Raw genomic sequence first — 16,976 nt, 5'->3', positions numbered from 1 at the left:
AATCTCTCCCGCCCCCTAACATCACCCAGGCAACTGCTAATGATGTGCATATTATTGTTAAACTCCTACTTTCTTTTCTTTTTAGTAGTAATAGTATTTGTGATCATATATACAATACTAATTATAGAAAGAGAAAATAAAGAATTTAGCTATTGAAATAGTGCTTATTCTGTCAGAAAAAAAAAATAGTTCAGAAGTTGTGGCTCTCTTCTCATCGTGTTCCCCAGACTGGTGTCGGTCTCCTGGGCTCAAGCAACCCTCCTGCCTCAGCCTCCCTGGTAGCCGGTACTATAGGCAAGCGCCACTGTGCCTGACTCGCTGGCTATTGTGAGAACTCTTATGCTCACTATTAGAATACTTCATACTGGGATGATTTTTTCCTTTGCTTCAGTCATACAAGTACAGCTAAAACTAAAGTTTAAGGGTAATGAATAACTTTACAACTTAGTTGCCAGTTTATCTTTAGACTAAAAGAATTAAGATGTAATATTTTTCCCCCACAAACAGTACTCGATTTTTTTAAGTTTCAGGCCCACTGCTAGGATAGAATATACAAGCTCATGTTTTTAAGTCATGATGCGGTGTGGGTGTTTGTAACTGAACTTACAACCAGAGTTGCTTTAAAGCACTTTCCAAATAAAACCATGTCTCGTCAGAGCTTCTCAAATCCAGAGCACATGGCCTCACACGAGGGAAAGCGTGGAGCCAGCCTTCCACACCGCGGCCACGCTGCAGACTTCTTCCCAGACCTTTGCTTGAGAGTCACAATCTCCAGTCTGTGCCACAGATTCTGAACGACAAATGCATATACAATGGATGTCTCTTCGGTTGTAATTTAGCTTTCCTTCATCAAATAAAAGAATCAGTGCTCATCACAATCCCATGGTGAATTTATTTATTTTTTTTTTTTTTTTGGCCAGTCCTGGGCCTTGGACTCAGGGCCTGAGCACTGTCCCTGGCTTCTTCCCGCTCAAGGCTAGCACTCTGCCACTTGAGCCACAGCGCCGCTTCTGGCCGTTTTCTGTATATGTGGTGCTGGGGAATCGAACCTAGGGCCTCGTGTATCCGAGGCAGGCACTCTTGCCACTAGGCTATATCCCCAGCCCGAATTGATTTATTTTAACCTCGTGTTTATAGGTGATCTTTAAGAGGAAAAACCAAACCAAATAATCTTATTGTACAATTATATCGAAGGCGACTCTCTAGAAATACATGATTTGTTAATTCCGTTGAATACTGAAGAATCATTGGTAATGTTTTTGCTATAGGAAAACCTGACAATGGCAATACCTAGAATTGTATATACAGATACATAAACACAATGCAGATTTGTTGATATATCAGAGTGGACAAGGGAATTAAACACAAACTATTTGGGGCCAAGAATAAAAACGTCCCCTTTGGTCAGTTGTTGCAGTGGCTCAATCCTGTGATCCCAGGTTACCTGGGAGGCAGATTGGGGGATGGTGATTCAAGGCCAGCCCAAGCATAAGAATTTGCTAGACTTCATCTCCACCAGTGGCTGGGTGAGGGGTGCGCACCTGTCATCCCTAGAGCGCGGGGAGAGACAAGGGAGGATCCTAGGTTGGGCTGGCCGGGTATACAGCCAGGTCCTGCCTTGAAAATAACCAACGCAAAAAGGTGCTGGAGGCATGACTAAAGTGGTAGCGCGCCTCCCATTCACTCGTGTGAGTCATAGAATTGCCTCATTTCTCTATGGGAAATGTTCTGGAAATGATGCCTTTTGTGACAAACGATCACGGTAGCTTTCTAGCTCATCTCCAGACTAACCCTGCCTAAGGCTTTGTCTAGGGCTGCAGACGCCGCGAGGACACACAGGAGCCGTGGTTTCCGTGTGCGGTTGTGTGATCAGGTAGGACAGTGTCAGTCCATCCTGGATGATGCCATCTGATTTCGGGAATGTGGCGTTTCAGAGCTGGTGGTGGTGGTTGGCTCGGTGGTTGCTTGGTTGGTTGCGGGGTCTGGGTGCTGTAGTAAACCCATCAGGCTTTTCTTTGTTGTGAGATAATTGCTGCTCCCCCCACCCCCAACACACACACAAATGCCAGACAAGTCTACTTAAGTAGGCCAAACTACAAAACTCCAAACAAATAACATTTATTTCTCTTTTACACAGGTATTTCACAGCATGAACATCACATTGCCTTCAGAGAAAGGTGCTTTTATACCATTATAGTTCACTGTTTACTGCACAGGCATTGAACACCCTCATAACATGATGAGACAATTTGCTGGTAAACATTTAAACACACAGACATTGGCTTCAATATCTCAAAAACAGTTTTGGTCATAACCAAGGAAATACATCAAAATATTTGATGACACTTGCAAATATTTTACAAGCAAATAATAGTTAACTCTGCATAGTTTATACAATAGGCTGTGGCAATAAATAATATCACCAATCTCATCAACTGGCCACAAAAGCCTAACATTCATTTTAATTGATATGAAATGTTCTAGTGGTGTAGCTTCAACAGAGCCTTCAATGTTGTAGCTAACCTTGAGTACGTAAAAAGGAAAAAAAAAGAATACTAAACTGGACCAGGAAAGCATATTTGGTTAACTACAAATGTCATGTTCACATGTTACATTCCTAACATGAAGGCAAATATTTATATTAAAAAGAAAACACTAGCAGTCCAAAAAATGTGAATGTGCAAATCAGGAGAAAACCATTGCATTTAAATCTGCACTCATTTGCAAGTTACAGTACTAGCTCAGTGGGAACACTAGGGATAGGGAGGAGGGGGCGTCTGGGGCGCGGGAGGGCGGGCGTGCTTCCCCGGCGAGGACAGGAAGAGCCTGAATCCTGCAATTTCTTCCTTGGTTTGGTGGGAGGGTCCTCGCCGCCTTTTTACTGAGCTGCCCTCCGGCGCTGTGAGTGGGGTTCGCTCGCTGCTGCAGGGGGAGCTGCCCTCCGCCGGGGCGGGCTTGGACGTGGCAGGTGCGCGGAACGGGGAGCATGCACGTTCGCCCTGCCCACCCGGGGTCGGCCTCGACTTGTACAGCGCGTGAGCAGCTCAGAGCAGCAGGCCGAGTCCCGCGTGTGTTCCTGATGGACACGTGTGTGGAAGGGTGCCGCGTGTGCCTAGAGGACATCGAGGATCCGGTTGGGGATGTTGAAAGCACTGGGGAGCACCCGGGTTTTCAGCGTGCCGTCGGCGCCGCAGGAGAAGAGCCGGCCGTCCTGGCTGATGTCGATGTGCGTGACGCCCGCGCCCAGGTTGCGGAAGATGGACTGCTTGGCGTGCTCGTTCCGGAACGAGTGAATCAGGCCGTGGCCCGACAGCCTCCACACCTGGCTCGAGGGGGCACAGGCTGAGTCGCGCGGCCCCTCTGCTCCCGGCCCGCCCGCGCCACCGTCCTGTTCCTCTCATGGCCACGCGTGTCCCATCCCCAGTGCCAGTAAGCGTGCACGCGAGACACACACAGGAGATGGAGAGAGAAAGAAGAGGGGACCCAGGGAGGAGGAGAGGGGGAAGAGAGGAAGGGAGGGCATGGGGGGGGGAGAGAAAGGGACAGAAGGGAGAGAAGGGAGGGGACACAGAAGGTAGGGGAGAACGGATGGAGGAGGGAGAGCTGGAAGAGGGGGTGAGGAGGGGAGGGGGACACCAAGCAAGCCCTGCGCTCAGATGAAGGGGGAGGGCGGGCCCGGGCCTCACCTTGATGTTGCCCTCGGCGGAGCCGGTGGTGAAGTACTCCTCGCAGGGGTCCAGCGCCAGGGCCTTGATGGCCGAGTCGTGCGCCTGGAACGTGTGCACGAGCCGGCGCTGGCGGATGTCGAAGATGCACACGCAGCCCCGCCTGCCCCCCGAGATCAGGAGCTGCTGCCGGGGTGCGTACTGGAGCACCGTGGCCCCGTGCTCGTGGCATGTGAAGCCTGCGGGGAGAAGCTGGTCAGGAGAGCCCGCTCCCCGCCGCCCGCTCTAACCCTGTGCAGGGCGCCGGGAGGCTCGGCGCTTCTTCCACCGCGTCCTGCGGGCCATGGCACCGGCCAGCTGAACCGCTGAGGCCGAAGCCTCCCGCCCCCCACCCCCCTCGCTGCCCAGCTTCTCGGGGTGCGCTCACGTGACTGAGCCAGGCCCGCGCCCCGCCGGTAGCGGGCTCATTCCTATGGCTCCACCACAGCGCTTCCAACGTTAACGGGACTAAAAAATGCCCACACGCTAACTGAAACAACTTAACAAGTGCTTACAGCAACAAATGTTGCAAGCCAACAATGAGAATAACTACGTTTCAAAATGCGCATCTTACCCAAATCCATTAGAGAATCAAGTCCTTGGGGGCAGCAGCAGCTGAGCAAGCAGGCTAGCTCTACTCCTCTAGCTCCGCTTTCCCGAGTCCAACGAGCGCGCTGTAAATAGCTGCACAGCCCACTTTCCATGCCACGGGTACTAGCGACCCCCGCGAGGCAGCCAGGCTGCCTCATTTTTGTTTCCATTTTCAACCAGCACACACCACAGAGCCAGGAGAGCATTCCCTCATGCTGCACGGGAAGCCACGGCCTTCACTCACCGTGAACGAGGCTGCTGGCCGGTGAGATCAATGTGTCCCAGAGGCAGACATTTCTTTGAAAGAAACAAAAGATACCCCATACGTAACTGCCCAGAGTTATCACAGGAACAAGCTCAAGACAAAACACAGGTATTTTCTGACATTAATAGAGCCAAGATTCCTAGCTAGGATGGGGACGGAGCGAGGGCCCCAGGGACAGACCTGCTGAGGCTTCATCCACTGACAACAGTGGCAGCCATCTCCCGAGATCGCACCTGCCAGGGACTCGCCGCCTGCCCATCTCCTTCCCTCTCCTTCCTGGTCCCCGCTCTGTGCCTCAGGGAGCACTGCGAGCAGAAAGGCCATGCTGCCTGGGGGGGGGGGGGGGACCCGCAGGCTTAGGGCGCGGCTGTACACCGGGTGCTCAACTCTGAGAACCCAATGGGAGCAGCAGCAATTTCAGGAAGACTGGACAGCGTTAAGGTAACAATCCCGCATGCTTACCCACAGAGCACGGTAGGAGAATTTTTTTGTTTTGCTTTTCTTTTTGCTAAGGAAAACTACTCATGAAGAAAGAACATACAACTTTTCAAGTCCGTATTTTCCAGAGAAAAGAGCTTTCTGACTAAGAGGTGGGTAATGTGTTGTCTCCCTGTCAACCTACCTGTTGTCATTGGACTGTCCGGACGTCGCCACTAGACTGGACGAGGTGATGAACGCAAAGTCACTCGCCGCTTTACTGTGGCACTGCCAGCTCTGGGGACACAAAGGCGACTGGCGTCACGCAAGCATCACGCAAGCCAGCGGCATCCGCTAGGCGCGCTATGCTGTCCTGGAGCGGCCCGACTCACCGCGAGAGCGGATTTAAACTCAAGTGTGAGGAAGGGTAGTGAGCGCATTAACAGATATTGGCATATTATTTTGCTAGTATCCAATTTTTTTAACTGCAAAGAGCTAAAACATAGGATTAAAGACTGAATCTTTTTTAACTGTATTTTTTTGTGTTTTCTTTTTGGGTAGTGGGGATCGAACCCAGGACGTTGCACTTGCTAGGCAAGCGCTTGGCCACTGAGCTACAGCCCAGCCCAAGACTGAATTTTTAATATTATGTAATAAGAAAAGAATATACGATGTCAAAATAGTATGAACTAACCAGATGTAAGAGCACATGCCCATACTCCTAGCTACTCTGGAGGCTAAGGCAAGAGGTTCATTTTAATCTAGGATTTCAAAGTCAACCTGTGTTAACAGAGCAAAAAGCCTATTCCTCACGTAATGAACTCAGCTTAGTGCCAATTCCTTGCCTACACTGAAGGAAGCTTCCGAACCTCCATCTATGAGATGGCACTGCCTTCCGCCCAACACTAAGCAAAGGCATGCTTGTCGTCCTCACCAAGTATTTTAATATAATTTGGATTAATGAGCAGTCCATGAGGATTAAATCCTATTTTGTAATTTGGTAAGAAGCAAAATTGTGGAGGAAATTTGAATACATGTTCAGAACCTGTTAATGAGTTTTGTAAATTCTATATAGATTAAAAGTATATTTTTTACTTAGGTAATAAAAAACATGTATCCTAAATTTGACCACATACAAAAAAAACAAAAAACATGAAAAATCGTCAAAGGTCAAGGTCGTATACTCCAAGGTAAAAAGCAAGATTTCTGTCTTGAGGTCATTTCCGTCTAAAGAACTAGGGTACAGATGGTGAGCTCAAGGATGAGGCTACCCTGAGATTCACTGTGTGAAATACACTTCAAAAACAACACGTTCTCCGGACTGGGAATATGGCCTAGTGGTAGAGTGCTCGCCTCGTATACATGAAGCCCTGCGTTCGATTCCTCAGCACCACAAATATGGAAAAAGCCAGAAATGGCTCTGTGGCTCAATTGGTAGAGTGCTAGCCTTGAGCAAAAGGAAGCCAGGGACAGTGCTCAGGCCCTGAGTCCAAGCCCCAGGACTGGCAACAAAACAAAACAAAAAACAATGCGTTCCCTGGCTGCGGGAGGGGCACTTACCATGTAGGGTTTGGGACTGGCTGTCGTCTGGTTCACCTGCCAGATACTCAGAAACCCTTCTCCATCTGCAACGCCACACTGGAAGAACGGGGCGGGTGCATGTTAACACAGCTCCTCAAAATTCCTACCAAAGGAGTCACTCAGATGCTACCTGGGGCTCTTGGCTGTGGTTCCTACAACCCAGTGCTTCTTTTCCACACGCAGTCCATCGCCGCTGTGGGAACAGCCAGGCCCTGCCGCAGGACCGGCAGCAGTGCCAGCTACTTCCTGACGGGGGGTGGGGGGGGGGTTGTCTTTTAAGGGGATGTGACTGAGCCACACGAAATGACGGGTCGATATAGAAAGAATCCCACCAACTGCCTGCTCAGCTTCAATCCAGAGTCACTGAATTCTTTTAGATACAGTTCTGATAATCATCTACTCCTTACAGCCACACTTATTTCTGGAATGATTTAGTTGACTTCCAAGAACTAACCTTGTTGCCCTGGGAGTTAAAATACAACCTAGTCACTCTTGCATTGCCCGCTTGGCGGAAGCAGACGAGTTGCTGCGGTCGCGTCCACTCAAACATTCGGACACTGCCGTCCTGGGCGCCTGTAAGATCTGAACACAGGAGGCCAAGGTCAGCACTGAGCTATGTTCAATCCCCTAAGTAAATCTCACAGTCACACAGGGCACGAAAGACCCTGAGCTCACCAGGGAAACTTACAGTATTGATGGACAGGGTGGGAGGTCATTCTCTTAACATTGTGTAGGTTCCTTTTCATAAGCTTTAAAAGAAGAGAAAATGGCTTTGTGTACCTAGGCTAGCCAGGAACGCCGTGCCCAGGCAGCTCTAACCCGCTCCCGCTTCCTACGGCGCATCCTCCGGGAAGGCTGCTGCGGAAGCCCGGAACGGGCACGGGACGGCCTGTGGTGTAGACTGAGGCTATGAGCTGCTTTAGTGAGTGTCACAGAGAACTCTCCTCCAGGTGCTCCTCCCTGAAGACAAGCTGGGACAACTCCAGCTTTGTTCAAGACAGGGTTTTAGGGGATAGTCCCAGCTGGTCTGCAAACTCAGTCTTCCTGCATCAGCTTCCCAAGGCTGAACTTACAGGCATGCACCACGATGCCCAGCTCATCTGGATTCTTTACAATGTGACACTGGGACCCCCTCAACTATGAGAAGTGCCACGAGGCACCTGCCACCATTGGTGCAAGGGCACGGTGATGGCCAAAGATTGGTGCGGCACTCCTAGCTGGGTGCGAGTGACAAGCAGTCGTGCAAGCTGCAGCTGCATACCTACTGCTCCTCGCCCTCACCTGAGCAGCACACAAGAGCTAGGGACGTACCACGCTGGCGCCGGTGCTGGTCTGGCCGCTGCCCAGCCAGGGCAGCGAGGACGGCGGATGCGCCTGGGGATGGGGGGCTGCGCTGGCTTGGTACAGACTGGTGGTGGAGCCGCGGTAATCCACGTCTTCTGAACTGTGGGAGGAAGCGCAGGGTTACTCGGAAGCTTCTGAGAGGAGACGGCATGTATCCATGGGCCATTCTCTATTTTAAAAAGCTAAATATCCATGAGAAAAACCAGGCATAAGTCTTCCTATAGCCAGTTTTGGTACTGGTTAACTTGATCCAGCTGAACATCTCACGGCTGGGGACTTTATTGCTGTACAAACTGGAACCAATTTGTATTTCAGTCTTCCATATACCACACGTGACAGGCAAGCAAACTCTTACTGTTTTCCTAACGTACTGTCATGCGAAAGTGTGAGTAACTTTGAGGACGAAACGTGACTCAGTTCCATGAGCTGAGTGTGGTTCTACTGTACACTGACACAGAAGAATTCAACAAAAACCCGAGAGAAGCCGCGCGCGCCACTCCAGGCGGCTTTAGGGAAAAGTGTCTACATCCCCATCTGCGAGGAAGATGCACAACGCTGCTCAGTGACTGCGACTCGTCAATCAATCTGGTCAATGTACTTTGGAAACTGAAACCAAAGATACACACAAGTCATCTAAATTTACCAAATACTGTGGGATTCCTGACGTTTTGGAGGGATGTCAGAGAGAGTTCTTAGCCTTAAGGGTTTCATGTTAGATTATTCTGAACATACTACAATCCTAGCTACTCAGGGGTTGAGATCCAAGGATCAAGGTTCAAGGCCAGCCCAGGCTTGATACTCTCATTGCCAATTAACCACTAAAAAGCCAGAAGTGGAGTTGTGGCTCAAGTGGTGGAGTGCCAGCCCTTGAGGAAAACAGATCAGGGATAGCACCCAGGCCCTGAGTTCAAGTCCCAGACCCAGGACACATACAAAAACAATTCCTGTGAAACATTTAACGGGAAAAAATAAGTCATTTGCTCATTAATGTAGGCAGAACCTCTCACTGGCCACTAACACAATTGCATTTGTTTCTTACGCAACCCAAGTGATATCTTTCTAACCAACAGTCTCTTAGAGCAGGTGCTTACTGAAGAAAACATTTCTAGTTGTGTGTGGGACAGACCTTTTAGATTCTCTGTCATATTCTTCTCCAATCCATATGTAAGACTGACAGGCCAGCAGAGAAGTGACATCAAGTTCTTGAACATCATGTGTTGAAGCCAAAACAATTTCATTGCAGTTTGCCTGGAAAGCAAAGAAGAGCTGATTTCAGTGATTTTACTGAGAAAAGGAGTATATTCTTTATAATATCAGCTTTTACCTTATTAACAGAAAACGCCATGATCATGTCAGACTCCTTATGAATGACTTTTGCTTTTCCTCCAGGATAACCCAGATCAGCTTCAACCTGGAAAACACCACTCACTTTCAGTTTCTGCAGGGCAGCTCTACAGAGACGCACAGCCCACAACATTCACAAGCTGGGTAAGAAGAAAATGTAGTAGCAGCAAGAAAGTAACTTTAGTGCGTTGAGAATCAGGTTTTGGAAATTTTGTTGATGCCCTATAATCAGCCCAATTATGAAGATTTCCAATATGATTGTAAGGTATTGTTACTCTTAAATTACTAATGAAAATATGCATGTCAGCTCTTCCCAAGTGCACACTTTATCTGCAGTAAGAATATGCATTGCTAAGAGAGTGCAGGAGAGTCAGAGAAAGACACAGGAGCCACTCAAGAAGTGAAGCCCTTTAGGATTCAGGTGATGGGACCAGAAGAAGGAGACGCTGGCAAGAAAGAAGGTGAGAAAAGGATGCAGGAGGCTGAGAAGGAAGTGTGTTAGGGGCAGAAATCAGAGGAAGGAGAGAAGAGGCAGAGTGAGAAGGAAAGACCAGTCAGTCATGCTGAAGAACTGTCTGGACCAGGCGATGGACAGGGACAAGAAAGGAAGAAGCCCTGGCTCAGCCCTGGGCTGGGAGAAGGCGCAGGCGTGTGGAGCTCCGAGGGGCAGTCCTGGTTAGTGCGAGAGAGGTCAGCGCCCTGACCTTCAAGGGACACTCAGTAGAACTTGGAATAATACTACCTTGAGGTGGCAATCTTCTGATACGTGGTTTTGTTTGACCTGCTCCACATGTTCTTCTACAGACTAAATAAACCACATGTCACCAACACAAAACACATGCACAAAACAAAATCATAAAGGAAAAAATTTAAGCTACAATGGTTACTCCATCATTTAACGATATCAAAAATGAAAACTAAAGGAAAAAATGAATAAAATGTCATCAGATAAACACAGAAAAAAGACAAAGTTACTATGGCTATTTACATACACACAGAGACATGCTACTTCAAAATAAAGCTTGTTTGTCATTTACATAACTTCTTTAACATGAATGTTGATAAACCCCACTTTCTCGCCCACCCAAACTTCCAAGTCTGGGGAGTGAATGCTAATAAGCAAGCACAATACCACCGAGCTTTATAATAGCCCACAGTTCTCAAGACATTTTTTTGGGTAATTGTTTTTAGAATTTATCTCTAATGTAATTCACTGAAGTTTTACCAAAGCTGTCAATTACTAAAATCCCACCCAACTGTTTTTAAGGTTTGGTTTGGTTTTGCCGGTCCTGGGGCTTGAACTCAGGGCCTTATGGTCAAGGCTAGCACTCTACCACTTGAGCCACAGTGCCGCTTCTGGCCTTTTCTGTGGTTAATTGGAGATAAGAGTCCTTCTGCCTTTCCTGCCCAAGCTGGCTTCAGATCTCAGTCTTCTGTAGTAGCTAGGATTACAGACATGAGCCACTGGTGCTCTGTAAATTTTGAATTTTTAAAAAATTTACTTTTTCAGTTTTTTGTCAGTTATGGGGCTTGAACTCAGGGCCTGGAAGCTGTCCCTGCTCTGCTGCTTTAAGCCACAGTACCACTTCCCCACCTAACAGTTTTTAACGATAAAAACACTGGCTGGCTAGGATGCTTTTGTTTTCAGCTTTCAACGTTTTTTTCAAACCTTTTTTCTTAATAAAAACATTTTCAGCAGATGTGCACTATTCAGTAGTCATTAACCACACTTAGTAAAACTAATTCTATTCCTCCACAAGCCACATTTCAAAGGCTATAAAACCCTATCAATAGTTAAAACATATTTTGGTAGGTCATTAAAAATTTAATAATTTGAAGAATTAAACACTCAGAAAAACCAATTAAATGAATTGCCCTTCTATGAATAAGAGATTCCTTACTGAGCATTATTTTAGATACAGATAGATTTAATAATATAACTTTAGGTGCAGATTCGTATATCTTAGCTTATGAAATCAGGAGTCAGCCAGGGGCTTAAATCAAAGGCAAATAGTGTGGCTCTAACAAATCTTATACCTCTTTAACTCCTTAATTTCAATACTACCAGGATCTTTCATTTTTTCCAGTCCTTGGGCTTAAACTCAAGGCCTGGCCACTGTCCCTGAGCTTCTTTTGCTCAAGGTTGGCATTCTAGCACTTGAGCCACAGCACCACTTCCAGCTTTTTCTGTTTATGTGGTACTGCGGAATTGAACCCAGGGCTTCATGCATGCTAGGCAAGCACTCTACCACTAGGCCACATTCCGAGACCCTATCAGGATCTTTTGCTACCAAAAAAGTTAATGCTATGGGGTGCTGACAGCTCACACCTGTAAGTGATGCTAGTCAGGATGATGAGATCATGCGGATTGATGTTCAAGGCCAGCTGGGGCACAATAGAAACTGCTGTTCTGACTATCATCCCAACTACCACAGGAATTCAAAAACAGGCACTTTATACAACTAGTGTGCTCCAGGGTAGGAGCTCAGCAATGGGGTGCCTGCATACCAAGCGCCAGGCCCTAAAGTCAAAGCCAAGTACCTTCAAAATGAAAACAAATACAACGAAGACTTTACAGGAAGTTTTACATTTCATCCCCCTACTTCACAGGATAATTTTTAAATCCACAGGGAAAACCACTGCTCAGGGCCGAGAGCAAGCAGTGCTCAGGGCTGAGAGCAAGCCGGCGCGTGGTGAGTGGGTCTGCTGCCCTAGGTGTGGGGAGCGCCGTGGGAACGGCTACCGTTTTCCCTTTCCCAAATGAAATATAATTTTTCTCTTCTCAGACTACATTTGCCAAGCCTTTGGTTACCTCACTGAGCAGACTGAAATGCTCCTGACTCTTTCATAAGGCAGTGAGTGGGTCAACCGCCTAAATGTCCCATGCTTCCTGAACCATATGTGACAGTGCTAGTTAGATTGGCTTTAAGATCACAATGTGGTGTCGAATTTCTGCCTTGCTTTGTCATGATAGTTGTACTTCATCTTTTTTATATTTTGTGCTTTATTCTCTCAAAATTACCCCGAATTTGTTGCATTTATTAAAACCTATTCATTTCTAAATGAGGGCTATGTTCTATTTTCCATTAAATGACATTTAGAGATACAGCTAAAAGATCACTTAAGAACTAATTAAGGGGGCTGGGAATATGGCCTAGTGGCAAGAGTGCTTGCCTCCTACACATGAAGCTCTGGGTTCGATTCCCCAGCACCACATATATGGAAAATGGCCAGAAGGGGCGCTGTGGCTTAGGTGGCAGAGTGCTAGCCTTGAGGGGGAAGAAGCCAGGGACAGTGCTCAGGCCCTGAGTCCAAGGCCCAGGACTGGCCAAAAAAAAAAAAGAACTAATTTAAGAACTTCCAATGCTATCAATTCACTGAATTGATTTTTCTGTGTGTTTAATTCTTCAAATTATTAAATTTTTAATGACCTATCAAAATTATAAAATTCTAACAGCAAGTATTTTAAAAGAAATATCAACTTGCACTTGATTACATGTGATTTATCAAGGGACTTAATGTATGTTGTTTCATTTCTATAGAGTTTTACCTTAAAAGAAGTTCACTGTTATAAACTTTGGTTATTAGCATAATGTTTTTAGGATAATAAAGTGTGTTCCAACCAAAAAGTTTCAAAGTAAATCAAGTGCAAATTAATTAGAAATGTCAAAGAAAACTACAAAATGACAACAAAATAATTCTCTCAATACCTCGCTCTGCTTTCTTTTCTTAGTGAAAATGTATCTAATAAACGTCTCTTGGAGGATTTCTTGTTTAACTAGGAAATGCCAAAGTCTCTTGACTGGAAGTGCAGAAGAATCTCGGGACCTACAAGAAATATTTGAACATGTCACACTGCTTTAGTTTATTAGAAATGAACAGCATACTTGCAGAAACTTGTTGATCTAATACAAAAGAGACAGCAATTAAGCAACAACATTTTATGAATTATTTTACAATCTAAAAAATATGTTCTCCATCCAAAGGAGCCTCACAATCTTAAAAAAAAAATGTTATCCAAAGGGATCAAGATGCAGACAGAGATTAAAAACAACAAAAACTTGGTGTGTCGTTTCTCAATACTTTGATTAAGGCCAAAGGTAGAAACAGTTAATGTGTCTATTGCTAACTTACCCATAAAAAGGTCAGGAACACCTTATTTGCAAATGTAGATCATACAAAAAAATGTTCTCTAAGAGTTCTGAAAATAACTACAGAAATATAGAAGATGTAGAAATATAAAGATACTTTTCTCTTGGTTATATAATGTATCTACTGAATTAAGACGCATTACAACAATTTCCTAACCAAATTTCTGATATGTTCCTCAGAAAATACTAGAAGTAGATTGCAGGTTCAAAGTGATAGGTATTTTGCAGGCTACTGGCATTGTAACAGCTTTCTTACTTGAACGGAGTATTTTCAGGTTCTAGCATTGCTTTATTCCGAAGAACAGCTGGTCCAGCTCCTGCTGAAAGGTCAGATGGGTATGTGTTGACATAGTTAGGGGGTGGGCCTTCAAACTCATCCATTTTCTCCTGCAGAATTTGTTCCCAGTTCTCCAAGTTCTTAATCACAGCAATACCCAGTGGTGATGTTACAGGCAGCTCTAAAAGACAACAGAATGTCATTTTATTTTGATAAAATATACTGATCATCATCCATCTATTTCCAAAATCCATTAAGAGAGGAGACTTCTGAATATATATATATATATATATATATATCTCTGAAAGTGTTAATCTAATACCATTTAGATTTTGGATGCTTTCAATAAAAATAGAAAGCCAGCTTTCTAATATGAGCTGAGAAAATGGCCAGCCTCCAAAGTCTGGTTTGCTGCTCTTTCATCTTCTATACAGTGATTCTTGCTAGGAATTAAAACCATAGATTGGAGCCTAGAATAAGTTCAACTTCTTAAGTGCCAAATGGTCTTTTATACAAATTTGGTAGCATCATTTAATTGTATTTAATTAACAATGATTTTCAAATTCCAAACTCACCAGAGAATTCTAGTCCAGCGATGGGAAAGAAATTCTTGACATTGTGAAGTACCAGCTTAACCATTGTCAAATGTATAAGAGCCCAGCTGTTCAAAAAAGTTAAAAAAAAAAAAAGTTCCAGTTGAAAAATGAAATCACTAGAGCACCTGCCTAATGTGCATGAAGCCCTGTGTTTAATCCCCAACACTGGAGGTTTGGGGAAGAAAGTAAACTATGGGAGAAGCAAAATGATGTTATCTGTCAATTGTTTACTCCAGTCTTCATATCAGAGAAACAGCTGTTGTCACTTTTATTACACAAAAATAGCTCTTTTGAAATATCCCAAGGATAAGATATATAATAAGACATATTGTACTGAAAATTACCTACTAGAATAATAGTTTTCAAATATTCATACAGAATCTAATAATATATAAGTAAAATTATATAAAGTTCCAGTAGCACATTCAAGAATTTTTTTTCATTGATGATGTTACTGTTGCTCACGCCTGTAATCCTAGTTTGTAATCATGCTTTGAAGCCAGCCTATGCAGAAAAGTCCAAGAGACTATCTCCAAAATAATCAGCATAAAGCCAGGCTGGGGTGGCAGAGTCACACATGAACAACAAAGTGCACTCTAAGTAGGGGCAAGAGGCGGGCACACGCGTGTGCGCATTCACACATAAAATACTGCTTACAATGTGCATGGAAGCTATTCTTTGAAAGTAAATATTCTACCTTCTGGAAATTTACCAATGTAATTTAAAATTAATAACATCAAGGTTTTCTGCAAAAGAAAAGAAGGAAAGGAAGGTCTTAGTCACCTATAGGAATTTGGGTCCTGGTGCTCCTGTATTTGTGTATCTGAAAAAAAGGCATCATCTTCTTCATCCTCACTGTGAACACTTTCATCAGAATCGTATATCACACCACTATCAGACAGAGGAAGAAATGGCTGCAGGAAAAGATGGTTTAATAAATATATTAAATAGTAGTAATACATTGCTTAATGATCAGGATACATTCTGAGAAATGTAAACTAAGGCAATCTTGTCATTGTGAGAACATGATGGTATTCTTATACAAAATATCTACAAATGTCACTAGAGAAATCTGATCATCATATAAATGGTGGTATCTATCCTACCTATCTATCCTTCTTTCCTATCTATCTATCTGTCTGTCTGTCTGTCTATCCTCTGTGTGTGTGTGTTGGTTCTGGGCCTTAAACTCAGGGCCTGGATGCTATCCCTGAGCTTTCTTAAGGCTAATGTTCTACCACTTGAGCCACAGCTCCACTTCCTGCTTTTCTGTTGTGTGTGGCTAGAGGTAAGAGTCTCATAGACTTCCTGTCTGAGCTAGCTTTGAACCATGATCCTCAGATCTCAGCCTCCTGAGAAGCCAAGATTACAGATGTGAGCCAAAGGCACCAGGCTTAAAAAAATAAATGCTTGGCAAGTATTTATTTTAGCATACACAGATCCCCGTTTTATTAACTAAGTACAATTGGCTAGAGACAGGCCAGTGTAATTCCTGGTAGAATCCTGACAGACTATAAACCTGCAATTCTGTACCCACAATTTGCCTAACGTAGTGGTCCCAAAGGTTGCAGGTAGGTTGTTCTAACAGATTGCTAGCTCTCACTCTTAAAGAGTTTGTGACTGAAATGGTGTGAACTGGAACACAAGGTTTTGTGTGTCAAGTTCTTAGGAGATGCTGCCATTCTGGGACCATACATTGAGAACTACTGATATCATTTACATAAGCAAAGTCTTTATGTAGCAAAACAAGATCTCAAAACTCACTTTGAAAGACTTTTTGAAGTGCAGCTCAGCTTGCCTGAAACAGTGGGATCAATGCCTCAAGAACTCTTACGATGGTAGCAGTAAAAATGTTAACAAGGGAAGAGGCACAATGGGAGCTGTTTCCTTATGGGCATAGACAGCAAGGTGTATCAACAAAAGCAAAGCGAGTATACACGACCATGCGCCCTGCAGTGTGACCTGGGCTATAAGGGATGCGGTCACCATGAGTACTCCATTCCCACGGTTTTCTCTGCTTTCTGGAAACAGGGCCTCACTACAGCCCAATCAACTCCCAAATGTCCACCACTTCCTCATTCTACACTGGCCAGGACACTATTAAGAGGAGAGTCAAGAGAGTAAACACAAGTATCCTAGTCATAGACAGAGAAGGTGCAGGTTATGTATTAATAAATCCCACAGGATTTTCATGTGTCTCACCCACCACCAAGTGTGTATTTATATGTAAATTTACTAGGACCATCAGTTTCTGGATTTGAGAGAACAATCCAAAAGCTGCCCTGTTGTTTCTATGTGACCATGATAATACAAGTCAATAAAACTGCTGCACACCTCATACCCCTTACCTTGGCAACAAAGTAATCCCACATACTAAGTTCTGGAGGAATAAACTTTTCTTTGTAAGACGGTCTTTCTGCAGGCACTGGGGGCGGGGTGGCATCTTTTCCAGGCCTTCCAGGGACCAGCATTCGCATGTTAAATCTCCTACGGTGTTTATCTATGTCTTCAGAAGGAACAGGAGGTGCTGAAGAAAGATGTTTAAAAAACCTATCATTTTCTTTTAATTCTCCTTTTGCTGCGTTTTATTCTAGACTCAGTTACTTATATTGGTGCTGCTTATCTTTCCAGTTCTTCCATCAGCTTTCTAGCAGGTCATGCAAGGATGAAGATGGATATGTAGCTCAAGAAAGATTCAACAGACAG

At 44.9% G+C, this 16,976-nt stretch overlaps 1 protein-coding gene across 2 annotated transcripts in view; it reads right to left on the bottom strand.

Annotated features, from left to right (window-relative positions):
• Nucleotides 1-2,102: 2,102 nt before the first annotated feature.
• The window catches only part of Dmxl2 (Dmx like 2), a 98,695-nt gene continuing 83,821 nt past the window's right edge, over nucleotides 2,103-16,976 (bottom strand). For both annotated transcript variants that reach the window (XM_048332139.1, XM_048332140.1), the window contains exons 29-44: nucleotides 16,619-16,797; nucleotides 15,054-15,184; nucleotides 14,250-14,335; nucleotides 13,654-13,855; nucleotides 12,957-13,074; nucleotides 9,989-10,051; nucleotides 9,227-9,313; nucleotides 9,029-9,150; nucleotides 7,870-8,002; nucleotides 7,247-7,307; nucleotides 7,013-7,140; nucleotides 6,538-6,615; nucleotides 5,183-5,274; nucleotides 4,540-4,592; nucleotides 3,687-3,904; nucleotides 2,103-3,322 (exon numbers count right to left, since the gene is read on the bottom strand). In XM_048332139.1, the coding sequence (XP_048188096.1) occupies nucleotides 3,113-3,322; nucleotides 3,687-3,904; nucleotides 4,540-4,592; nucleotides 5,183-5,274; nucleotides 6,538-6,615; nucleotides 7,013-7,140; nucleotides 7,247-7,307; nucleotides 7,870-8,002; nucleotides 9,029-9,150; nucleotides 9,227-9,313; nucleotides 9,989-10,051; nucleotides 12,957-13,074; nucleotides 13,654-13,855; nucleotides 14,250-14,335; nucleotides 15,054-15,184; nucleotides 16,619-16,797 (1,961 nt within the window). In that variant the 3' untranslated portion in view covers nucleotides 2,103-3,112. The remainder of the gene's footprint in view (nucleotides 3,323-3,686; nucleotides 3,905-4,539; nucleotides 4,593-5,182; nucleotides 5,275-6,537; nucleotides 6,616-7,012; nucleotides 7,141-7,246; nucleotides 7,308-7,869; nucleotides 8,003-9,028; nucleotides 9,151-9,226; nucleotides 9,314-9,988; nucleotides 10,052-12,956; nucleotides 13,075-13,653; nucleotides 13,856-14,249; nucleotides 14,336-15,053; nucleotides 15,185-16,618; nucleotides 16,798-16,976) is intronic.

The sequence above is a fragment of the Perognathus longimembris genome, chromosome 23, assembly GCF_023159225.1.
Source record: "Perognathus longimembris pacificus isolate PPM17 chromosome 23, ASM2315922v1, whole genome shotgun sequence".
Classification (NCBI taxonomy): Eukaryota; Metazoa; Chordata; class Mammalia; order Rodentia; family Heteromyidae; genus Perognathus; species Perognathus longimembris.
Note: the sequence above shows the minus strand (reverse complement) of the source record. Positions and strands in the feature narration are given on the sequence as shown.